The 26,223-nt window shown below is 37.8% G+C and overlaps 1 protein-coding gene across 3 annotated transcripts in view; it reads left to right on the top strand.

The window, feature by feature from the left end:
• GLIS3 (GLIS family zinc finger 3) overlaps window positions 1-26,223 on the top strand; it is a 347,077-nt gene that overhangs the window by 221,902 nt on the left and 98,952 nt on the right. For all 3 annotated transcript variants that reach the window (XM_017884258.1, XM_017884259.1, XM_017884260.1), the window contains 2 exons: window positions 13,652-13,813; window positions 18,385-18,495. In XM_017884258.1, the coding sequence (XP_017739747.1) occupies window positions 13,652-13,813; window positions 18,385-18,495 (273 nt within the window). The remainder of the gene's footprint in view (window positions 1-13,651; window positions 13,814-18,384; window positions 18,496-26,223) is intronic.

The raw sequence follows: 26,223 nt of genomic DNA, 5'->3' as shown, positions 1-26,223 counted from the left end.
TTTTTTTTTTTTTTTTTTTGTCTCCAGACCTGAAGGTCTGTTCTGTAAGTTTGTGTCATCTTTTATTATTCCCCATTGTTAGAACAAGCACTGTTCCTATGAATTTATGGTTATTCTGAGCAGATTTTAAGCCCTAAAAGCATAGTTTCAAAAAGAGAAAGAAAGAGAGGAAGGGAGGAGAAGTGAAGAAGAAAGCATTTTAATATGAATAACTTGCATTTTAATGGAGAAGTTACTTGTCCATTATTCAAGACATCTGCATTGGATGCTTACTGCACACGCTGCTGCATCATGAAAAGGGACAAGCCTGGTTCCTGTCCTAATGGACTCACATCCCATGAGGATGCTATAAGGGTGTATATGTGAGATACTGAACATAACCACTGGGACAGAGAATGCTTTTCTGAAAAAGAAATATTTCAACTAAGCTGTAAATAATGCCTAGGATTTAACCAGGCAAATAAGAGGAAAACATTTTTCTGGGCAAAGGAAATAGCATGTGCAAATGCCCTGAGGTGAGAAGGGGCATGGCGCCCTTGAGAAACTGAGCTGAGGGAGCAAAGGGAAGGGGAGGAGAGGTGAGGATGAGGCTGGAGAAGTAGGCGGAGCCACATCAAGCAAGACTTATAAACCATGGTGAGGCTTTGGACTTTATCTGAAAACCAGTGGGAAATCTTTGAAGAATTCTGCACAAAAGAGGAACATTATTAGATTTTTAGTTTTCGAAAGTGACTCCAGCTTCAGTGTGACACTAGATGGTGGGTAAGGACAAGAGTGGATGGGGGAGACCTATTAGGAGATCATTGAAGTAGACCAGGTGGGATGCCATAGTAGCTTAGCCTAGGGAAAGTCAGATATTGATGGAGAGAAGTATTCATGTTTGAGAGATGGTTGCAGACTTGGAGATTAGAGGCAGGTATGTGGGAGAGGGAAATGTAAAGAATGACTTGTAGGTTTTGGGGCTGAACTGCTGGGTGAATAAAGAGCAGGCAGTGAAGACTCTGGGGGAAAAGGTCATTGTTAAGTGTTGGAATATGTACTTTTGAGATGCCTGTGAGCCCTCAGTGTAGAGATACTGAATAGGCAGTAGGGCTTGGGGTTCAGAGGAGAGGTCTAGGCCAAGTTTAACAATGGAACAGTCAATAGCCATGTGTCTTCTGATATGATGCAGATTGGATTCTTATATCCACCAGTGGAAAATAGCAAAATGAACTATTTTTCTCTTTCTTGAGGAATTTTGCCTCAAAGAGAATTGAAAGTGCTACAACAAATATTTAGGCAAATATTCCATTGATTTATCATTTTTCCAGGAAAAGACAGTTTGTTGAGCACCTAATATGTATTAGGCACCTGTTAGATTATGTGAACTTCTAAAACATCTTTCTTTTTTCCATAGGTAAAGTTACTTTGAAGAAAAACTAAGCTAAGTATGCACCTAAGAAGGGCCAAGTTTTGTTACTGTTAGTAAATTGGTAGTAATTCTCAGGATCCTGTATTTGATAAAATGAAAAGGGATCTTTCTGTAAGATATTTAATTGTTTGGCTGAATGTACAATCTTGTAGGTTCTTCTAGAATTGCCATGTTGACTCTTTTATGCCAGGTATCACTTTGCATTTTTTTTCTCAGCAGCCCAGGCTTCTGAGTGGCTCACAGATGCATACCACATTTGTTTTTATTTGAGAAGTATAGTTAGTTAAAAAGGAAGATTGTACCAAGAACATAAGCCTCACAGTACTTTCCTGTCATTGCTAATGGTTTAACTCTGTGCTCAGATTTTGATGAGAATGATTAGTGTAATTTAGGATAGTTGGTCTTTGTGAATTTAAATTATTAATATATTTTACTTTGTAAGAGAAAAAAAGAGAACAACTGGATTCCTTCTAAGACATGTTTCTTTTCTTATCTCCTTGACCTCTTGAAAAATAACATTCCTTTGGAGTTACACGGAGGGAATACTTGGTTAAATAACTGAGCCAAAAGGCCACGATCCTAGTTGAGGCTCTTCACTTACTAGCTGTGTGACTTTGGCAAGTCACTTAACCTCTCTACGTCTCAATTTCCTTCACTTGTAAAATGGGAACAATAAAATAGTAGATAATTTGAATACATATGGATGTTGATGATAATGGCTCACATTTATTGAGAATTTACTATGTGCTAAATACTTTCCAGCCAAAATTTTTGGCTCTGTAAGATGGCGAAGAGATAAAATAAAGGAAGAAACATATCATGGAAACAACTCATTTTACTAATTCTTTTACTTTTTATGGAAATAATAAACAATATACTTTAAATTCAATGCAAAGGCCAACTACTCTAAATAATTAGACCCATATTCTCATCAAATTTAAACTGAGATGAAATGTTTTCATCTACCCTAGACTTTATAATTTTAAGCAGAATTTTTCATAGATCTGTTATTCTTGTGATCATTGGAGTCAAGTTCCAGAGAGGGGATGGAAGGTGTATTAAGTAGAACAGTCAGGGGGATTGAGGTTACAATTCTGAGCCAAGGTATTTTTCGTAAGAATTATAGGGATCAAAGTGCAGTGCATGCATAACAGTGATTGAATAACTGTGAGTGTGGGTCTTAAGACTTAAAAGGTCATCAGTAGAAAGAGTTAATGGATTTAATGACAGTTTCTTACCCATGAGTGAACATATAGGATGAAGGGCATGTAGGAAGAAGGGGTAAAATGTGAGAGAGATTTCCTCATCAACCAAAAGAGAAAGACATTCAGAAATGGGATAGAGTAGTTTAAAATCAGGACAAGAAAAGAGAAGAGCAAGTGGAAAGAATGAAAGGTTTTCTGAGTCCCTGCTGTGTGACAGCTAGGCTTGTGATGGGAAAGCTATGCAGAAAAGTTCCACCTTGAAAGAAAAGAAACTGGAGGTGATGCAAATATTTTAGAAGCAAGTGAGTGGTTTTGATGAACCAGTGTGGGTTGTCACAAAAGATTGTCAATCCTAGGACTATGGAGCTGCAGTGAAGGCATCACTCTGAGATCACCCCTTTGTAATGGCCGCCAGGGCTAATGCAAGGTTTTGAGTTCCATTATTTTCATATCTCTTTCTTTTTTAGGCAGCCAGTCACGGATGGTTTTTAACAAGAAGTACAGGATTTATATTTAAGAAGTGCATAGTGGAAATCGATGGCTTTTTGTTGAGAAAAGCACAGTGTCAGGAAAATATCCCTGCCACTCTCTTTCCCCTGTCACAGTGGTGGAAATTTTACATTTGAAAGTGAAAAGGCTTAAGATATAATTTTTTAATCCCGTCTTTCCTGCCCACTTGCATCTCTTCCAAAGCTTGTCAGGGCCAGATCTGGAATAGCAAGAGCCATTAAAAATTTGGCATCTTGCACTCCGTTTTTTGGAATAAACTCAGTGTGGGCCAATTTATGGTAAATTATTCTCTTCGTGTGTGAATTTCCTTTTCTCTCTTGGCAAATTCATGCTTGCTTCTACACCCCTGCACACAGATCTTAAACACACACATTTATTACAGAATCTGTGTGGGATATGTGTGCAAGTGTTAAAGTGTGTGCCCATGGCTGTACCCACAAATGCATATGCACATATTTGCACCTATATGCCTATATGATAAGCAAATTGACTTAAACAGTTTGTCTTGGAGGTTTGTGTTGCTGTATGTATGTTAGCATACATTCTGTTGCAACCCGCAAACAGTTTCTCAGTCAAGAGATGACAGAATTCAGCAATCATTTTGGGAAACACCATAGTAAATAAATATATTGCTTAGTTCTGTTAAACCAAGCATGCCAATTCTTAATAAAACTGAAGGCAAGCAGTGGCAGTTCTCATCTTTGCAGTCAAAGACAATTAATTACTGGGCAGCCAAGTCCATTGCCAACAGGGAAGACAGAGCCAAGGCTTTGCTTCAGCCCATGTGCTTTGAACACAAACCCTGTAGCCAAGCATAGTTATAACCTGGGACACAGGATTGGAGTCTCTGCCTCCCATTCTGAGAGGTTGGCTATAGGATGGTTGACAGAGGCATGGCATCATGGGAAAGTGCTTGACCTGCTGTGTGGGGACACTTGACTCAGGGTAATTCAGGGCAAGGTCGAAAGATCTTTTTTCTTTGCATGAGAAACTCTGATGAGAGGCTCTTTCCTGGCATATGTGACAGCATATTAACTCAGCTTTTAAAGGGCAATTTAAAAGTTTCTTTTCCTTTATGTATGAAGAAGGCACACATTTGTGTGCCCTGAATTATTGCTAATAACATGTTCCCAATAGATCTGTATGTTTAGCTCAGATTTGGAAAAGGGAGTGGTAGGAAAACAGCTCACTTACTTCACCAGTGTTGCTACAAATTTCTCAGAATATCAATAAAGAAGTAAATGCTTCACATTCACAAAAATCACAACCATATGTTGTTATTAGTATTTTTCCTCACATGGTTAAATATTAAAATAATTAAAGATACATTTTACAGTAGTTCTATAGGACATTAAAATTCAGCATCTAAAACCTATAAATATATTTTACAAAAGCTTTTGCAGTGTTGACCATTTGATGTCATCATGAGCAGTAACTAACCCTACCTAATTAAAAGGCCTTAATGAGCTTACTGCACAAGAAAGTCTAGGAAATCAATATACTTTCTTACAAAGAGTTCATTCTCTCCATTTTCCTTAGCATTTATTTAGCAAATAATCTACAATCACTTGCCAAGTATATGCCAAGCCCTGTACCTAGTGCTGGCAACGAAAGTATTAATAAGACTCAGTACCTTGTCCTTATGAAGCTCACAGCCTAGTAGGGGGAACAAACAATCCAATTACTATATTTCCAAGTGTTAGCAAGGCAGTAGGCAAAGCATGGTGGGTATGTGTGGGCACTGATCTGTTGTGCCTTGGCAGAAGCCTAAAGGAAGGCTTCCCAGAGGTGGTGGCACCAAGCTAAAGGGTCAGTAGGATGTTACCAGGCACAGGAAGTAGTATACGCAAAAGTGAGAGGCAAAGAGCAACATGCTGCTTAATTAGGGAACTGCAGCTTGGCTGGCCTGGAGCCCAGGTGGGAGATATGGGGGGATAGTTAAGAGGGGACAGGCCTGATCACATATATGCTAAGCCATAGATCTCATACTTTCTTCCTCCCCCTTCCCTTCTTTGACCTGTAGTGTCTCTTTCTCTCTGTTTTTTGTTTTCTACTTCTTATTTCATTTTGCTTAATTTGTTGTCTTTTACTTCATCTTTCCCTATCTGACTTCTGAAAGTTGAAAGTATATTTCTGAGGCAGATGATTTGGAGAAACTAAAGTTATAGAGAATGTTTCTGACTTTTTTTAATACAAAAATATTGCCTAAAATTGAAAGGATGAATTATCCAAACTTCTCTTGGTTTCCTCACCTCTGCAATAGTCATCTCATTTTATATATATAAAATAATATGGGGTATTGGAGCAAGCAGGGTCAGATTCCAAATTTATTCTGCATGTATGTCTATCTCCTGCAACACATTATGAGCGCAGGAAAGGTAAGATGAAAACCAATGTTACTTTTGCAGAGCCTAATGCAGTACTCGTTGTGCGAGAAACTCAATATGTGCATGGTCTGCATGGAGGAGGTCACTTGGTATACTGCTGTACTTAGAGTTTGAAATAATTATTTTCTTTAATATAGAGTAGTAAAACATCTGAGCACTGCTTTTATTTGTATGCTTTATACTTCATAGAAGTATTATGCTTATATATTATAGATACATGTACATGGATTATACCTGGCTACATGGTGATCAGAAACACAGGTACACAGAAAATTAAATACTTTGGTTGCTTTTAGCTGTTTCTACGTTTTGAGTATGATACCTGGAGTTCATATGTTGAAAATTTGGTCCCCCTCTATGTATCAGTGCTGAGAGGTGGGCCTTAAAAAGTGGTTGGATTGTTAAGAGGAATTAATGCTGCTCCCGTGAGCCTGGGCTAATTGTCACAGGAGTGAGTGAGTTCTCACTCTAGTGGGACTGCATTAGTTGTCTCCAAAGCAGGCTGTTGTAAAGTGAGGTCACCTCTTGTATTCCGCCCCCTTTTCTCACATGCCAACTTCCCCTTTGGCTTCTCTGCCATGATATGACACAGTATGAAAGCCCTCAGCAAATGCTGCTGCCATGCCCTTGGAATTCTCAGTCTTCTGAACTGTGAGTTAAATAAACCTCTATTTTTTATAAATTACCCAGTCTGTGGTATTCAATTCTAGCAACAGAAGATGGAGTAAGATAGGTATGTTTATGCAGAGCTAATTACATAGCCATAAAACGTATTTGCTCTACTGGCATGTTATCAAATGCATTTTTTGTTGTCTGTCAACCCTTGAAGTATACATGCTCTTGTGGATATGTATTCACAGATTGAATGAAATCAATACTAATAAACAACAGCAGCAACAAAAACTTATTGTTGTGTTTACATAACCTCCAGACAACCAGTTTTCATTATTTACCCACTCACAGAAATAATTATTCACTTGAAATTGTAGTTTTCTGGCATTATATTGGTATAACATGAATAATACATGATACCTTATATGTGTAGAATAGCTAGAGAGGGCCATATGATATGTCTTAAGTATCAATGTTGCACTGTGAATATTCTTTTTCCAGTCATGGTATAATACCCATGATGAGTTTCCATTTGTCCTCAGATCCTTTCAATTGTTACAAACCAGACACTTGATAATTTCCACAAAAATTTAATATGGTTCAAATGTTGCAACAGGAATAACATATTTCTCTCTACATTGTCTTGTGGCTTCTTGAAAAGTTTTTTTCATTTTCATTTTTTAAGTTGAACTCTCATTAAATTTGCTACCTCATTTCAAAGACTCTTTTAGGAATCAGCTGCTTACTCATGACCCAAATGTTAAAAAGCAACATATTCCTTTAAACCAATAAGAAACGTGTATGTACTGTCCATTTCAGTAAACCTTGTTTTATACAGATTTCTTCATCAAAAATAAGCAGCACAAGAAGCCAGGAAGTTGTATGTATGAGCTAGTTAATAGGCCCATTTTGTACACCAGAATAATAAGGAAAAACATAGTAATTTGAATCTCTTTATTACAGTTTAGGAAAACATTACAGAAAGAGTTTGATATTAATTCTACAAAAATTTTAATAATTCCAGATAATCTGGGTAAATGAGGACTGTAGGCCACTTCAGAATGCCAGATGCCAGATGACTGGCACGCACTCAGTGAGTGATTGACTCATTGAGACCAAAGTGTCACAGCCTTTTCTCCCCTCTTCCTGCCCCAGCCAAACCTAGGGTCAGGGAAACTTTGAAGATTGTTGTAGGAAATGCAAGTGCAAATCTGTTTAGATACTTGGAACCTTTGGAAACTCAGTTTGGGTTACACTGATTCCCCTGAAGTTGAGAGGACTCTCAAATTAACCAGGGACAACCTTATCACAACTTTAAATAAATTTCCAGTGAGGCTGTTATTACTCAGGGTAGAACCTTTGAAATGTTATAAAATCAGGTATTACCTTTTACCAAACCAAAGGGAAACCCAGTAACTCCTGAGTACAATGATCTGTTAAGGACAAGAGGGTGATTAGACTGCAACATGAGTAAAATCACAAAGCAAGAATATATAGGGGCATGTTCTCTGTCCCCATTGTGGAGTTATTAGTCTGAACAAAACAAGGAGCAGAAGGAATTCCCTGTTATTCCACACAATCGATTCATGAATTAGATACTTTTTAAAAGCCTCAAAACATTTGAATGATTTTCTTTTTCTCCCTTATGTAGCACTTTCTACAAACTGATGTAAATATTAAGATTTGCTAGAGCATCTAGTACTATTAAGAATGCACTGGAAGCAGAAACCAGAGTGGCATGAGGTGACCTGTATGTCCAAATGTGAAGCCCGCAGAAGGAGAAACCCAGTGTGCTTCTGCAGTCTTTCTTGTGATTCTTGGTCCTTCTTTTCTGACTTTTCTTCTACTTTTTTTTTTCCCCTGTTATCTTCCCACTTAAATTTTAAAATTAGATTTAACTATTTCACAACCTAAGGTGTGAAACTGCCACAGTTTGGTTCTTTCTTTTCTTCTTTTATTTATTTTCTAGTTCTTTTGATTATTTTACTTCTTCTTTTTAAAATCCCACCAAACTGTGCCTTTTCGAGATTAGGGTGACCTAATGATCCCTAGAATGTTGCTTCTCAAAGTGTAACCTTCAAACATTCACCATTTAGAAGTGTCACCTGGGAGATTGTTAGAAATGCAGGATCTCAGGTCCCACCTAGCCCTAGTGAGGCAGAGTCTGTATTTTAACAAGTCTCCCAGGTGAAGCTGGGAAGCAGTGGTCTAGAAAGAAGCTTCCAGAACTAAATCCCAGCTGAATTCATGTGTCAAATTTCTCACCTCTCCTCAAGTGTGTAAGGTGGCCCTTTGACCATCTTTTTCTGAGTCACAGAAGTCATCTTTCATTTACAGCTTTTGAAGGTACATGCTTGATTCAAGTGGACTTGAACTCTTGGACTTATTGTGGAAGTCCCTTTGACAGTACCTGCAGGATTAGAAATATTTGCTGATCCTCCTGCCCATGCATTTCTTCTCTGTTATCTTTGGGCTGTATGTGGAGATGTGAACTGGCATATACTTCATCAGTCAGTTCTTGCTGCGTATCTTAGCATCAGCCATCACTAATGGGATTAATTGGTCTTAATTGACGGAATTGTGAAAGTGTGTACCTCCCAGAGCTGCAAACGCTAAGCCTTAATTCAAATCAAATGTATATTTTAAAAAGCATGTCCGGCATCATAGACTCCTTTCTGTTTGGGTTTAGTTGACATTAGCAATGGTATGGAAACCTGATCAGGAAAGGTTTGCTGTTATTACTGCTTTGAATATGAACTTATGCTTCTCAGCACTCTAAGTAGCTGATTAGGGGAGGGAGTAATATTCTACTTAATTATTGGTTACACATATGGAATAAATCCTATTTTAATGGTGTCTAATGAGCCTTTCATTTTGAGAACCTTACACAAAAGCCTCTAATAGAAAGGGAAAGTAATATTTCAAAGGTCATCTTAATGCCACTTAATGTCAACAATCCGTAATCAAGCCAATATATATAGATGGTGATTACAGTCCAGCTACGATTCTTTAAATATAAAATAATCTAAATTAGCAAAGTGGTACAAGCTAAGGTTTTTTAGGTTTCCAATAACTTAAACTTTCTAATTAAAGTTTGTTGCTTGAGAACAGCCTCAGAATTAAAGAAATCCTTCTCAGAGTGAGGCTTCATTCAATGCAGTATTTTCAAGACCCATGAGTGTAAGTTCTATCACTTAACAGTTTCATGCACCGTTCCCATATGTGTCCGCAAAGCCACTGAAATGTGCAAACAGAAAATGATGGTTCCCCTTCTGTGCTTTTTCTCAACAAGGGAATGTAATGGGCAGAAGTATGGGATGTTTTATTGGTCAGGAGGCCATCGAGGGAACTTGTGGGCACACCTATTTCAGAACCAGACATCTGCCTAGTGGCAGATTAAAAAGTTGGGAATTTAAAGAGTCTCCAGTAAGAGATGGAGATTCTGAGATTTTGTCCTTTTTGCCCGCTCTGGAATGGAGATGCCTTTTCCATCCTAGGGTGGTCGCTGCTACACTAGTCCATATGACCTTTGTCTGAATTAGAAATGGGTAAATTCTCCAAAATGCTTTACTTTTATCACAAGATTTTCATCAATAAATGAACAGTGATCACAGTATGAATGGCATTCCCTAACTCACCTGCTCACACTGTAGCAGTGTTCATCAGAATCTTCTGGAGGGCCTGTTAGCAGTCAGATGACTGGACCTCACTCCCAGCATTCTGATTCTATAGGTCTGGGGTCAGAGAATGTGTAGATCTGACACGTTCCCAGGTGCTGCCATTGTTGCTGGTCTAGGGACCCCGTCTTTGAGAAACACTCCTCAGGGGTGCATCAGTATGTAACCTGCCCAGTCGTACACACTGACCTTGCTTTCATGCACATAGGGCTTACTCAGTATTTGCTGGGAAAAAATAATGCTATTTAGATAAAATTACTAACATAGGGGAAATTTTCTAGCAAGGAGCTTGGTATGCTGAATGCACACCAGGCCCCTTTTCCACCACTGCTGCTCCCCACACTGTCACCCTGCATTTGTCTCCCTTGTGCTCTATTCAGCCACCTTCTGTTTCCCCCTTGGATTCTGAGAGTTTGCTTGTTGGTTAGTGTTTCTCTTGTTTTCCTGTTCGTAGTCTGTTTTTGAACCTCGGGCAAACTCTGGCCTGATCATTCAGTCATGTGTCACTGAGTCCTGGGCTCATGGTTCTATAGTTTGTCCAGGAAGCAGAAGATCTGAAAATAGGATATTGTTCAATTTGGGTAGGAGTTGTCCAGTGACAGTGACACAAGCAGTCAGTTAATGATTTGGACCTTGGATCTCAGGATGGGCTTGAACTTTAGGAACCTCGATGAGAAAGCATCTGGCCAAACCCAAGGAAACACTCCTAATGTTCCATGCTTCCCTAAGCGTAGATGTCAGTTTACAAGGTGAGACTTGCTTCCTCATTAAAGATTTGGAAAACATGAAAAAAATAAGAAGGATAAAAGGCATCCATTTGCCCGAACAGTCAAAGAATCTAATTTTGGTATATTTTATAACAGTCTTTTATAAGCCTACCTAAATGTTGTTTTATTTTTAATGCATTTGCATTTAATTGAACTTATAAATCTAGGGGTAAAACTGCCTGAGGGAGAGGAAATTCTTGTGATGAATTACAGGGTTGTTCCCATAATAAATGATAATGATTCAGGATAAAATTGTTTGCTTTCAAGTTTCATCCAGACACCATTAGAGAAATGAATAGCACCTCCTTTCTCTTTCGGCAGAATTGTCAATGTGACAAGTTCATTCAGGTGTGGTGCCCTGCACACTCCTGTAAGGAGCTGGATATTTGGTGCCTCACCAAGGCATTTATTAATCCTTTAGTGTGTGATTTTACTGGTCTTGGGTTCTATGGTTCCTGCAAGTGAATTCTTCAACAAGAGTGAGTTGGGGGTATATGTTATGAGCCCCTGACTACATGAAATTGCCTTTCTTCTTCTGCCTTTATTCATACAACATAATGAGGTCAAACCCTTCATTCATAAACTTTTCCCTTAAGAATACTGTAATGGTATTCTGTTGTCTTCTGCCCTTTCTTGTTACAGAGGAAACATCATCTGATATCAACTGGATTTTGATTATTTTACAGATAATCTTTTTGTTGTAATTTTCAGTCCAGATGCCTGTATTTTCCTCTGTCCTTGCTATTTGAAAATGGTCAGGATGTTCTGAGATATTGTTCATTTTGCACTGATTTGCTTGGAATCCAGTAAGCCCTTTGGTCTTTGATTATTGCTTCTGTTAAGAGTAATAACAGCAATTAGTTGAGTTTTAACTGAATATTTAAGTGGACATTTAACTGGAAAGACTTGGAAATGGTATTCTTACATATAGTTTATGTCTTATCAAGTGAACAGTTTGAATTAGTCAGGGACATGTCTTGGATCTTTCTAATCCCTTTATGGTAGAACTAGGGATGTTGTTTTATCCTGTACTCACAGAAACCTCATTAATCTTATTCTAAAGTAGTTATTCACTCTCATCCTGGTGCTAAAACAATGCAGCTTTCTCTCAGACCAAGATCTCAGGCGACTGTGGAACAGAGTGGATATGGGGCCTACTCAGGTTTGGGTACGTGCCCCTGGAGCTGGCCCCAAAATGGAATCCACCCTACAAAAGAGCCTTGCTAGGAACTAGGCTACAGACTTGGCGTGTCTAAAACCGCAAGCTCATTTCAGACCTAAGTGTGGTCCACCAGGTGATTCCAAGTCAAATAAACTGAGCTCCAAGAGTTTTCTCTGAGTCGTCATTCAAAGAGAACCCTAAAAACAGAGGTTTGGTCAGCAGAGGCCTCTTAGCTATGAGTTGGGGCTTAATTTTTTAGCCCCTTTATTCTTAAATTTGAGAGTCACTTGAAAAGCTGCAGAAATGAGCCCCTTAACTCCTCTCTCCCTCTAGTGACGTTTCCTTTCACTCTGCTGAAAAAGTAGTTGGCTTCGTCAGCATTCATCTTCTGCTCAGGCTAAATTTATTTTTATGTGAAATAGAAATCAGGAAAACACCAAAATTATTTTAAGCAAAATATCAAAATTGAAATAAACCAACATATGTCTGTGAAACATGTATAACTCTCAATCAAAAATAAGTACAACTTTCATAAATTTCTTAAAATACTCCAGCATGCAAAATCTGGACAATTTAAATAGATGGAGTTATGACATGTTTAATTATTTTTTTTACTTAGTTCATCCTTTACCTAAAGATGAGAATTCAAATAACCAAAACCTGGCTGGCTCTAGATCATTCTGTTGTGAACAATGTCCTCTACCATCTATTATCGTAAGTAAGAGAGCCAAAGAGTTTTATAAAACTTCTTGCAGCAAGGTTAAGTTATACCTGCTAATTTTGAATGGGAACCATCTGGAACTTACCTTCCTTTCGTACACACCCTCACCCCACTGCATTTCTCTATAAGAAGTGAGGCTTCTTAATTGCTCTAAATGTATTATGCTTCATTCCAGTAGGTTTTCCATATTTCTCCGTTTCCCTTCCAGTGAGAACTCAAATGGGATTAAAACTGTCTAAGTAACATAAATATTCTGGGACTTAGCATCGAAGAGAGAGTTAAAAGATAAATCCCCATCTTACCTTTATGCTTCATTTATAGGCTTTCTCTAACACGTTTTCTTTATTAGATTGTTACTTCAAGGATTGGAATCACTTTGACCCTATTAATAGTAGCTGATATTTTGGCCCCAGAAGACATTGAGTAAATATTACCGTCAATAAATACTATTGACAAACCAGTGACACATTTATTGAAATCTTAAGTCTTTTATCTTCTTTTCCTCATGAATTAGATAACAAAATGTCTAAAAGTAAAAAAAGATTAAAGTATTTATTTGGAAAATGATTTTGCACTATTTAGCTCCCTTTATAAAAGTGTGTTAAAAACTTGATCTCATTAGCCTTGTCATTACCATATATATTAACATGGTCACTCTTTTGAGGGTTGGAAAAACTTACAAATATACTTAAGGAAATATATGATCATATTGATCTAGTGCACGCATGTCTTTTCATCCTGGACTCTCAGATCTTCAATTCTCCTTTTCTCATATATCACTCTGATTTTTTCTTATTAATTTATTAGTTGTCAGAAAGTTTCTTCTTTTCCAGTTCCTTCAATTTAGGCCAATTTGGAAATGGAAAAGTGTGTTAATTTTTAATAAATCTTTAAGACACACATTACTGTATTTTTATTAACAGAGCCAGATGGCTCACAGTGAATTTTCTCTGACATAAGTAATCACAGAAATCAGTTTGGGACCCAAATCTGGTACAGAAAGTGGCATGTATATTCAGTGGAAAAATGCAGTTCACATAAACATTTGGATATTTTTAGGAGCAATATTTATTAATGTTTGGATTTGATTTTATTTTATCATTTTCACCAAAGTACAAACTAAGGACATTTTCTTTTCCTGTCCCCAGACTCAAATATCCAGGGTTCTTCTCAACAACCAAAATTGTTTTCTTTTGCAGTTTGAAGGTTGCAAGAAGGCCTTTTCAAGGCTTGAAAATCTCAAGATCCACTTGCGGAGCCACACAGGCGAGAAGCCGTATTTGTGCCAGCATCCGGGTTGTCAGAAGGCCTTCAGTAACTCCAGCGACCGCGCCAAACACCAGCGGACGCATCTGGACACTGTAAGAATGGCAGGAGCTTTCCAGTTTCCAACCCAGAACCTGGTGTGAGGAAGTGCCTGCTTGATAGTGGGCTGGTGAAGTGTTTGCTTTATGGTCTGCAGGTTACAGGGACAATGCCAAGGGCAGCAGTGGAGCCTGGTAAAAGGCCAGATGGGGCCCTATTTGGCTGTTCCATTTTTCTGTAGTAGCAGGTTATTCTAAATATTACAACCTCCTGGGACAAAAGGGTGACTTGGTCACCACTGTGTACAAAGCAAAAGCAGTTTAGGGGCTGTCATGTAGTGGATTTTAGTACAGAGAGTGATCAGTAGAGACGGCATTAAAATCAGTATTCAGATATCAAGTTGGTAATGTATGCTATTGCTAGCAATATGAAGCAGTTTTTGTTTGTTTTTCTTTGTTTTTTTCTACCCTGGTTCTTTTCCTCTTGACATAAAACTTTGCGGCTGGAATGATTTTCAAGAGTGAATTTGGCCCTTTGCTTTAGAAACCACCTGGTATTTTCACCTTCAACTAATCTAAGAAGAAACAGCGAATCTTTCCCAAGAGTTCAGTTTCCTCATGCTTTCTATCTGTTAACAGCCGCATATTCTTTGACATCAACCCTATGAGAACAATTGATTTTCATTATTACACCCTTAACTCCCTTAATGCTACAACATTTTGCTCATTCCCAAATGCCTTTTCTATGATTCTTGTCTTTTATTTTCTCAATTACGTTGATAGCCCTCCTTTGCATTTCCCAGGTTTTGATGCCATTTTCCTTATACTAGGCCAGGTAGACTCTATGTAATTTCACTTTGCTTAACAAAGCCATCAGGATAAGTGTATTATACACATCATAGATCTCTTATCCCACATTCTTGCAAATAATGTATTCATGACAGTACTTTTTTGGTGTTAACATTCTGATGTCTATTATTAAACTACACTAGAGTTTGAATTTTGAAAAGATACTGTTATTTCTACACACCTTCTCATACATATTTAAGATCCTTCTGATGTTATAGTTGACATATTTGTTAAATTTTATATTAGTCTCTATTAGTCATATTCATAGAAGTCATTTTAGCTATATGTCACATAACCTTTCTAAACAGAATTATCCCCGAATATGCATAAATGTGATGGTTTGCCTAGTAAATATTTCAAATATAGTTAGAGCAGCATGGGTGTAGGATGGACCCAGTTTCTACTCTACCTGAATTCAGTGATTTTAGGGCCAATAAAATAGAATACTATGAATAAATGTGGTGAATAGTGGGATTTTTCTAAGTAGAAAAAGAAAAAAAAAGAATAAATTGTGTTAAAATGCCCTATTTTGTTGTGCCTAAAATGCTCTTGGTGGGATCAAACAAATTTTCCAATTTGTCATTAATCTTTATCATGGGAGAATGAACATTTATGAGACAAGACTGTCTTGAGAAATTGCTTCTACTCCACCTAGTTATCTGTAGTTAGAAAGAGCTATTGTGAGGCTAAGTGTTATGGTGTCGCACTGGCCTCCTTTGCTTGGAGCTAATTTTAGCTAATCAAACTAAGAGCATTTTCAGAAATCATTTTGGAATAAAAATATATCTTTTAAAAAAAACATTGGAAAACTACCTAATACAGTGATTTCCGCGATTTTTGTTAATGCAAGTACGCTTTTAAAACTGCAGCTATTCTTGTTTTGGTTTTGGAAAAATTATTTCTCTATTAAATATTTTCTAAAAGGCATCATTTTTTCCTTTCCTTTAAGCTCCAAACTAGCTCCTGTTTAAACTTTTACTACATTTAACAAATCAGTAAGCTCTTTTAAAATCCTATAGAAACCACACACTTGACTTTAAAAACAAACTGTACTTGCTTGAAGAATTTATTATTTAAATTTAGGTCCTTGTTCCCTTTCATTAAGCACTCCTTATGCTAATATTGTCAGAATTTTGGATAAAGTATCTTTCTTCAACTAAGTGGATTCCTTATTTGTAGAAAAAATGGTTTTCCCATAAAGATTACTGAGTTCCTAATTCTAACCCTTAATAGTTATATTAATTAATTTCTTTATTAGCATCTTAATATCTAGACAGGGAAAGTAATTGTACAGTACAGGTGGAAAATAACAAAATATATAGTTGGATGAAGTGTAGCATGCTAGTTAAAGCTTAGATAACCTGAGATAAAATGACGGGTGCAGCAGTACTACTTAGATCAGTCCCTGACATTGCTATTTTGGCATACCAGTCCCTCCCTGGTGGCTGACAACAAGAGAAGAAAGTGAAGGTCAGCTGAGAGGAACAGTGAGTGTGTAGTCAAGCTTTCTCCAAGAACATCTCAAAATCAAATAGAAAACCGGGCATGGTGGCTCACGTCTATAATCTCAGCACTTTGGAAGGCCGACGTGGGTGGATCACCTGAGGTCAGGAGTTCAAGACCAGCCTGGCCAACATGGCGAAACCCCATCTCTACTAAAAACACAAAATTAGCTAGGCATGGTGGTGCATACCTGTAATCCCAACTACCTGGGAGGCTGAGGCAGGAGTATCTCTTGAACCCGCGAGGCGGAGGTTGCGGTGAGCCGAGATCGTGCCATTGCACTCCAGCCTAGACGACAGAGTGATACTTTGTCTCAAAAAAAAAAAAAAAAAAAAAAAAAAATTCAAATAGAAAATGACATTACCAACCTAAATTGTAGTGATCATGGTAATAATAATGGCATCAGTGTATATAATTTGTTAATAGTCATCAAGTCTTTTGTACATGTAACATCTCCTCTAATGCTCAAAGCATAAGCTTTTACAATGGGATTGCCAGTAAAGATCTTAGCTAGTTGTGCTCCTGAAGACAGGGCAGGGTGGGGAAGGCTAGTGCAAGAAGGCTATGCGAATTCAGAAAAGATTCCCAAGTTAAAGAAAATCTTTGCTTACTCAGTAGAAACTAACTGGCAAGTGACTTTAGCCAATAATCTCACTGTTTTGTAGAAACCATGAGATATCGAGAACCTGCTTTATCCATTGTTCACTTTTAGATCCCTAATCTGAAACCCAGTGCCGAGCACATCCCAGAAGCATACTTTTGAGTGATTCAACCAACCAGACAGTCAGTCAGTCAGTCAATGAACACAGCAGATATCAAACATAGAATTCAAGTTTGGTATGTCAAATTAAATTATATATTCATGATTTAACCTTGTTCTTAGAATCAAAAATGACACACAAAAAAGGAGTGAACCATAAATATGGCTTCTAGCAGGTCAAATAATGTAATCCACTTATTTGTTGCCTCACAGAATGACACACATGTACATAAAAACAGAAGCAACAATAAAATCAAATTAGTCAGATGATGATGATTATTATTATTTTATTATAACAAGTTTCTAGAGCAAGAATCCTGAGACAGGGTTTCAGGTCTGTTCCTTACATTTCACATCATACAAGCACAGCTCTAATACCTTACTTGATGAGACTCTAAGCAGATCAGTTACTATTAATATATGTTATAAACACAGTTAATCCTGTGATTTTAAATTTTCATTTCTTGAAAAGCAGAAGATTTTGATTTATCTCACAACTGAAGAGTCATAGCCACAAACCTTTGATAAGTTTAAGGGTCATAACAGTAGGAATAAGTGCTGAAATGTGAATGGGTGTGAGCTGCTGTTATTCATTCATTTCTATTATGTACCGAGCACGAGGGGTACAAAAATTTAAAAATGCCAGGCATGGTGGTGCACACCTTTAATCCCTGCTACTCAGGAGGCTGAGGCAGGGGAATCACTTGAACCCAGGAGGCAGAGGTTGCAGTGAGCCGAGATTTCATCACTGTACTCCAGCCTGAGCAACAATAACAAAACAACATCTAAAAAAAAAAAAAAAAAAAGAGCCTAGACTCAGCCTTAAGCACCATACCTCACATCTCCCAGGAGCATGGGGGAATTGAAATAGCCAAAATGTGTGTTCTGATTGCACTCAGCCAAGAGCTTATTCACTTAAGTCAGGCTCAACACTAGGACACCTCTGCAACTAATAATATTAATGCTTCTCTGGATGATTTTTCACGTGTCTGTTTGAAACCTACTGTCTCTTACTCACTTTACACTAATTTTCTCTTCTTAATTCTCTCCCTTTCTCTTCTGAATCAGGTTTCTTCTGAAAAATACCCAGTTTTTTTCTGGACTTTACTACAGCTTCTTTACCTGAACCCTTAAAGAATTGTGTTTACTAGTTTCTGACAGTACCAAAGATTATTCTCAGGGAAACATAACTGTAAGTATGACTAGAGATGCTTACTAATAATTTCCACATTAAAAAGTGCCACAAGCGGTTTTGTGGTTAGAGTGTACACTAAAGCAATCTCTTAGAAATCATCAAGGATAGGGCATCTCTTTGTTTCTTGAAAGTTTACCCTTATCTTAACCATCATGCAAAGTTACTAGACTTTGTAATTAAAATGCATGAGTATTAGCTAGCATTTCACATCAGTGAATTGGTAACAGCTCATGCTCTGAAGTCAATAGTCTTTGAGTGAAACATTCCCCAGTTACCTTTAAGATTTAACCACAGCTGTTTCTTTCTTTCTTTCTCATTTAGAAACCTTATGCTTGTCAAATTCCAGGATGTACCAAACGCTACACAGACCCAAGTTCCCTAAGAAAGCATGTGAAGGCACATTCTTCCAAAGATCAACAAGCAAGGAAAAAGGTAATTTTAAAAGAGAATCTTCTAGTCGGGAAAAGCATGTTCAAATTATTCTTGTAGTACACGAAGCTTCTGCAGGGCACTTGAAATTCTTATACTTCTCATGGTGTAACCTGCTTTAGACCATTTGAGGAGGTAAGTCTCCCATGAAGTAACAGCGAGGCTACGGTTTGCATAGCTGATATAGCTATGCGAATTTCTGGGGAAGGCTTGTATAATAGGAATCAGAGAAAAGTAAGGAAGTTCCCTTAAACTGGAAAGCAACAAAAAGCTTTTGTGGAAGTTAAGTTCAGATAGCTAAACATAATTGAATTGGGAAAAACAACACCACAGAAATCCTTCTGGAAATAAGTACTTTTTTTTTGGCTAATAAAATATCAATTAGCCAAAATCGTGAAGCTCTAATGAAGAAGGTAAGTAAGTCTCTAGGACAAGTAGAGAGCATTCTTTACGCTTAGAGAAAAAGCAGATTTCTGAATTTGTATGAAAATCTGAAAAAGGAATTGAACTTAAAATCACTTTGACATTAATGAGGGGTTAATGCATTTTCAAAGTTCATAAAAATCATAATATCTCAGATTTGGAAGAAATGTTAGAGACCAACCAGCCAGTCCACCTGGCTTGCTCTCCTAACTCCGTAAGATGTCTAGCAAGGGGTTGACTGCACCGTGCTTCAACCCTTCCAGAGACAGAGAGTTTACTACCTTTCAAGGCATTTCCTAATAACTAAGTTTTTACATTTTTGGATCAATGAGTATCTTCTATTCATGGCAGAAAACATGTTGAGCTGACCTTGGCTTTTTGAGTGTTTTATTGGTATTGAGATGGGTTCTTGATTCATTTAAGGGCCCTTTATAACAAATTTAAGGGCAGTTTAAGACTCAACGTATTTCAAGTGATTGAACCCCATGGCAAGGGTTTTCAGGTCACCATGGCTTCTACTGAGAAATTTTGCATTCTTTCATGGTTTATAGGGATTTAACACTTTTATGTTGGGAAATGCTCTGTAGTCTTCTTGTTACTTGAGATTTTTTTTTTTCTTCCTTGAGAAGTGTTAGCACAGTGCCAGCCAAGGGTGCATATATGGGAAGAATTTGACCTTTTCCTTGAGAGTTAGAAAAATGCTCAGTCAGGGGGTTTGACAGATAGTCTTAATTGCATACAAACCCACTCTTGTAAGTTAATTGTTAAAATCATTTTCCCCTAGAAATATAGTTAAATTTCTTTAATTGGAATCCCAGTAAATTGATATCTGTGATCATTAGACAGACACTGGATTTGCTCTTGTGTTTCAGAAAAGCAAAGGAACTGCTAAGTTAATTAATAATGTAAATAAAGTGAGAAAGCACGTGCTTAATCTTCTTAACACACCCTTTTTGCATGGTATTAACTACTTTCAGCAGGACCACTGTCTGTTGTTTTGTTATCATCTATATATACCTTATAAATTTGAATTAGTAAAAAAAAAAAAAAAAAAAACACCTTCTAGATGAGGGGGTTTTCTTCCCCCTGAATCTGATCATTTTCTGCCTCCAAGTTGTCCAAATGTGTAAGGTTTTATTGTAATAGTGAATCTGTCATTAACATCAGAGAATACCCTTGTAGAGATTAACAATTGTCATGGACGTGAAAGAGTATCAGTCCCCTATCTAGACAAATAAGCAACACTGTAATGTTCAAGTTAAGAAGGTAACCTAGGTTGACAGATTTGGAAATGTAATGGGATATTTTCAGGAATTATTAATGGTTTTTCCTGTTCAAACTTGATTTGTTTCAGCCTCTGTATAAAGAAAGAATAGTTTCGATTGTGTGAGAGATTATTGAAGCACTAACTGAAAAAAGAAAACCAGATCTTGAGACTACAAAATATTATTTTACTGACAATTTGCAGACACCATTTAACAAGCAATCTAAATAAACAAGGGTGCACTTTCAAGGAGCAGTATTGTAATCTCATGTCAAATATTGCAGTGTTATCTTAATTTTGTCTTATGTAAAAGAAGACCCTGTCTCTCAAATGGCTTAGCTTTTGATGTTCACTGTTTTCTGCAAGTGGTTGAATTGGATTTCATTGACTTGTTGACTTGCATTGCGCAGCCCTTAGTGATAAGTTTGCAGTGTTTACTTTCCGATTTTAGCCTGTCTTTTGTCCAAAGATTTTAAAATTCTTTATGAATCCATGATGGATTAATTTGTGGAAATTAAAATGATGAAAGTTGCTCCATCCAACAAAAAAAGGAAATGTCACTCCCAGGAGAAGCAGTTGCTAATAAACCAGAAACTAGTCAATCCATATTTCCAAATCTTGTGCTGATATACCAGTGTGTAATATTTACATGGTACAATGTTGTTACTAGACCTTGGAGAGATTCTAATTGCTCACTCGCATCAGGACTTGGTATTTGAAATATTTCCTGGCAGCAATAAAAAAAAAAAAAAAGAAACAATAAACCTTTTAAGGCAGAATTAAGATTATTTACGACTTTAATTAAAAATTGAAAACTGGCATCATTTCAAAAAAGCCTTTACAAAAATGCGAATTAATCAAAACAACCATAAAAATCCCAAGGTGATAAAGGCACAGTGGAGTAATGGTCCTAGTCCTAGGGAATTGTTTTGTTGAAAAGAATAAAACCCTTTTCTGTCACACTCTGTTAGTCATGGACTTATTTAATATACCCTGCTTGCCTGCCTGCCTCTAATCCTCTTTGTAACCTCCCCCTAGACACTAAATGACATTATTTTGGTCTTAACGTTGCCAGTTTTATGAGTCCTACTGTGGCATCAGGGCCAGTGACAAGACACCCATAGCCATAGATAAATGCATGTGAGGAGAGGCAGGGATCTCATAAGTGATGCCCTGACTGTGGGCATGTGGCCCTTTCCCACACCTGTCGGATCCTACTGAAAACCAGAAAAACCTGAAATCCCAACTAAACATTATTCAAGCTGTGAAGAGAAAGAAAAAGAAGAAGAAGAAAAAAACTCTTCTGCAAAGGAATGGGGATAATTTGGTTCATTGCATGCAGAAGAGTAACTTTTCTCTTTGCATAATTCGTGCACACCCACACATCCCATCAGCCGATGTACAGACTTCTTTCATGGAATGTGCTTTGCAGATCTCGAGTCCATTAAATCAAGGGTTACACAGAAAAATGGGTAGCAGAATACTCAAGTCACCAACTATGGTCTCCACAGAGAATAGAAGAAGTTAGCCTGTAGAGCAAAAGGCAGAATCTGTCCTTCAATTCTGTCTGATAATGAGTAAGTGAAATAAGAGAAAACTAAGGCAATAAGCCACTTGAAATTTTCCTCAAGGCTATGAGCTTTATCAGAATGTTTTATTTTCACCTTGGAAGTGCCATAAGCAGGAGGGTTTCCTTTAACTCTAGCCTGATATTGAAATGGACTTTTTAAAAGTGCATGCAAAGAATGCCTGACCAGAAGTTAGAGGTTACATGAATCTTTCATCCATTTCACGTTTCCACAAAGATTCAAACTTTATTTGTGATTTGTTAAATGTTTGTTAAAGATTGACCTATGATCTGCTGTGGTTGATGGCTTTCACTTTTGTGACCTCAAAACAAGCTGTTATAAACCAAGCATTTGAAATGGGTGCAAATGCAACACACATTTATATTTCCTACATAGAGAACAGCTCTGTATTGCTTTCTGGCAAAATTAGGGCAGTCTATTTACTGTCACTCTTCATAGAGAACTGGTAACTTTTGGGAATCGGTTCAGAGCCACCACCACCTCTCCCCGCTATATACTCAATACCAGAAAATTTTCATTAAGTACCACATAAGCTCACCTTGCTTTGTACAGTTCTTTGAATCTTTAAGAGCTATGTGAAAATATATATTTTCCTTTAAATTGAAGCATATATTAAGTGGACTAATAAGGCTCACTTTTTCTGTCAGTTGCTTTCAGTCATGGTCTAGACGGCAGATGGTTTATGCACAAGTAGGATACATGACCAGGGGCCGCCCCAGATTTTGCAATCCCTTTTCATTTTTTTCCTTTCTTGTTTCTGCTCAGGAATAAATTAAAAATCAGTTATACTATTAATAGAATATTAGTAATAGGCACATATCACAGACATATCATCTCAAGATGAACTAGTCCACCTCTTCCTCTCACATTTTAGAAACTATATTGGAATGCAGGTGAGGGAGAGTGATGCTGTTATAGGGATGACATTCAAATAGCACTGATTTTTTAAAAGTGAGTCACAAACTTCTGTACTTTAATCATTGTTGATGATGCATTACTTACCTCACACCTCAAAATGATGGTGAGATATACCTGAATATCCTGATGCTCTCATTTGAAAGTAACTTACTTCAATAAAGACTCTGGGAGATGCTTTTGTAAAACAAGTGCTTTTGGTTAGAAATTTTTATGCTAATTAATAATTAAACTCAAATGAAAAAATAAGCCATCTTAAATTTAACACTGTGCCAATAGCACTGATTTGAAGTTGAAACCAGTTGCTTAGAGGCTTCCCTTTTAAGTAGACCCAATATTATGCCAGCTATGCTTTCCAGAGCATTTTGATGCTGCATGGTGATGGGAGCTATTTAAAAAGAGGTAAGAATCCATAATTTGCAGGAATTGGGAGAGGTTGTCAATGAAAGTGACCACTTAGTGAGAATAAGCTTCTCTTCCTTTCTTGAGTGATCAGAGAAGCTGTCTTTGGCCTTTCAGTAAGTATAGAAAAAGATCGAAAGATGTCTACCACCATCTCTGGGGTAATGGTCCAGGATCTTATTTCGTGCTTAAAGCTGTTTCCCAAGGTGTGCGCTTTAGAATACATTCCACAGAATGTTATTAGATATTTCTTTTAAAAAGACTTTTTGGTCATATAAGTTTAGGACACACGAAGCTAAGTACTATTCAATGGTTTCTTTCTTGCAAGAGTTCTCAGAGCCTTGGATATATGAGTATTCCAGAAGGAAGATAGTATTAGGCATTGCTCAAAATTACTTGGCCAACTAAACCATCTTTGCTTTTCTGTAGGATCTCAACAAACTACTCTTCTACTAAATTACTTGCAAAGTACAATCTCAAAGAATTCCATTTATTCTACTCAACAGATATTTATTGAGTACTTATTGCATGTCAGGCACTAGGTTAGATCCAGAGATAGAAATGTGCATTACACAAACATGTTCTGTGCCCTCATAGATTTACATTCTCTTGATGAAAGTCCAACAACAGTAAAAAAAAAAAAAAAAAAAAACACGGAAAGTCAGCAACGTAAATACAGACAGGGAAACAATAAGGGTACTGATATGGATATTAACAGAGGGTGGCCTATTGAGGTGAGATGGGCAGGAAAGGCCTCTCTGAGGAGCTGAGCATATTTTTAGTGGGAACACATTCAAATGACGAAATTAGAAATGAGGCCAGTCCCTCAATGGCTCACGCCTGTGGGAGCCCCAGCAGTTTGGGAGGTCAAGGTGGGTGGATCACTTGAAGCCAGGAGCTCAAGACCAGCCTGGCCAACATGATGAATCCCCTTTTCTACTAAAAATACAAAAAAATTAGCCAGGTATGGTGACATGCACCTGTAATCCCAGCTACTTGGAAGGCTGAGGCAGGAGAAATCCTTGAACCTGGGAGGCAGAGGTTACAGTGACCTGAACCGTAGTCATGCCACTGCATTCCAGCCTTTGTGACAGAGTGAGAAAAAAAAAAGAGAGAGAGAGAGAGAGAGAGAGAGAGAGAGAGAGAGAAAGGGAGGAAGGGAGGAAAGGAAGAAATAAATGAAAAAAATATAGATTGGCTGCAAATTTTTAAAAAGCATTGCGGGCCGGGCGCGGTGGCTCATGCCTATAATCCCAGCCCTTTGGGAGACTGAGGCGGACAGATCACGAGGTCAGGAGATCGAGACCATCCTGGCTTACATGGTGACACCCTGTCTCTACTAAAAATAAAAAAAAACTAGCCGGGCATGGTGGCAAGTGCCTGTAGTCCTAGCTACTCAGGAGTCTGAGGCAGGAGAATGGCATGAACCCGGGAGGCAGAGCTTGCAGTGAGCAGAGATCGTGCCACTGCACTCCAGCCCGGGCTACAGAGCGAGACTCCGTCTCAAAAAAAAAAAAAAAAAAAAAAAAAAAAAAAAAAAAAAAAAGAGAACCTGATACTACTAACACTACAGCAATAGATGTTAGGATCATCTTAATTTGTTTTAATTGCACCTTTCTGCAGCCTGTCCTTCTTAAATGAGATGGCACTCAATTGAGGGACTGCATGCTAGACAGTGAAAAGCATAGCTTAGTGCTCCCACCTAAGAAAATGACTCAGATGGTCAGCATTTGTGATTCTCTGAGTACACTCTGTCCTCACTTAATGGCCTTGATAGGTTCTTGGAAACTGCAACTCTAAGCGACATGATGTGTAACAAAACCAATTTTACCAAAAGCTAATTGATAAAACAAGAATTAAGTTCCTAGGGCATATTTCTGGTCAGAAAAACATCATCAAACTTCCAAATAAAGATCTCAAACACTTAACATTAAACATTGAAGTGAATGTGAGCTTATGTACATTTAAGAAAGATTATTAAAAGCAAATACAAAAATTATTTTCCCAATTGTTTAAGTTCAAGATTGAGGGTGGCTGGATCCTACCCCAACAGCTCAAGGCCTGGAGAGGATTCCATCTTATCACAGTGCGCGCACACGCGCACACACACGCACACAAACGGACCATGTAGACACACCCTTTCACCTAATGGTAACATCTTTGGTACATGGGAGGAAACCAGAGTACCTGGAGAAACCCATACAGACATGGGGAGAACACTTCACACAGACAGTGGCTCCAGTCAGGAATCAATTTTTTTTCTCATCAGCACTATAAAGACACCACATTATTCCAGGACCTGCTGTACTCAGTACAGGCGAGGCCCCATGCCAGCTCTGAGGATTTAGAAACAAGACCTGGCCCTGCCCTCCTGAAGATTACATTCTACCAAGAGACACCAGTAGATGCCTGCTTTCAGTACAGTGGGGGAAATGCTATGATAAAGTCACACAGAGAGAGCTTCTGGAACATGGTACTTGGGAGTTCCTTCGCAAACGACAGAGATTGTTAAGGAGTAGTCTTGTATTTACTGTCCAAAAGCAATAAGGAGGTCAATATTATTCTTTATTACATTACAATATTTTATCAAATGTAACAAAGTAGTTTTATTTCTATTCCCCTGAAAATTGGTAATTGGGACCAAAATAGGTTTTTGGGGCACAGTTCTAGCCAACTATGTAAGGAATGAGGACCCTCTGACAGGTGCTTTAATGAGCTATTCAGGCTGTACAGTGCCTAGCACAGCTACCTTATGGAAAGAGTTCCTAGATAATTGTTTTTCTGATTGACTGACTGACAGAAGCCTTCTAAGCTTCTTATTCCCTGTCTCTTATTAAATTTTGTGCATTCTTGATGAAAATCACTTTGGAATAAAAGCATTTAGCTCAGGCTCTCTGCTACCTAAATATAGTGTCCTAAAATCTCATAACACAGCTCACTATTGCCCTTCTCAGGCACTCCCTCTCCATCCCCACCAAAGTATTCATGTCCCTTGTGCAAGCACTGCTCCCTCTGGTAGTTCTCTCTTGTCTTTCCTTTTCAGCTTCAGTTGAGCTGTGTCATTGATATCCATGGGCAGTATCTTCCCATTTGTTTGTATCCTGGCTCTCTGATCTGTGAAGGTTTGTTTTCAGGGTG

The sequence above is a fragment of the Rhinopithecus bieti genome, unplaced genomic scaffold (genome assembly GCF_001698545.2).
Source record: "Rhinopithecus bieti isolate Rb0 unplaced genomic scaffold, ASM169854v2 scaffold_14741, whole genome shotgun sequence".
Lineage (NCBI taxonomy): Eukaryota > Metazoa > Chordata > Mammalia > Primates > Cercopithecidae > Rhinopithecus > Rhinopithecus bieti.
Note: the sequence above shows the minus strand (reverse complement) of the source record. Positions and strands in the feature narration are given on the sequence as shown.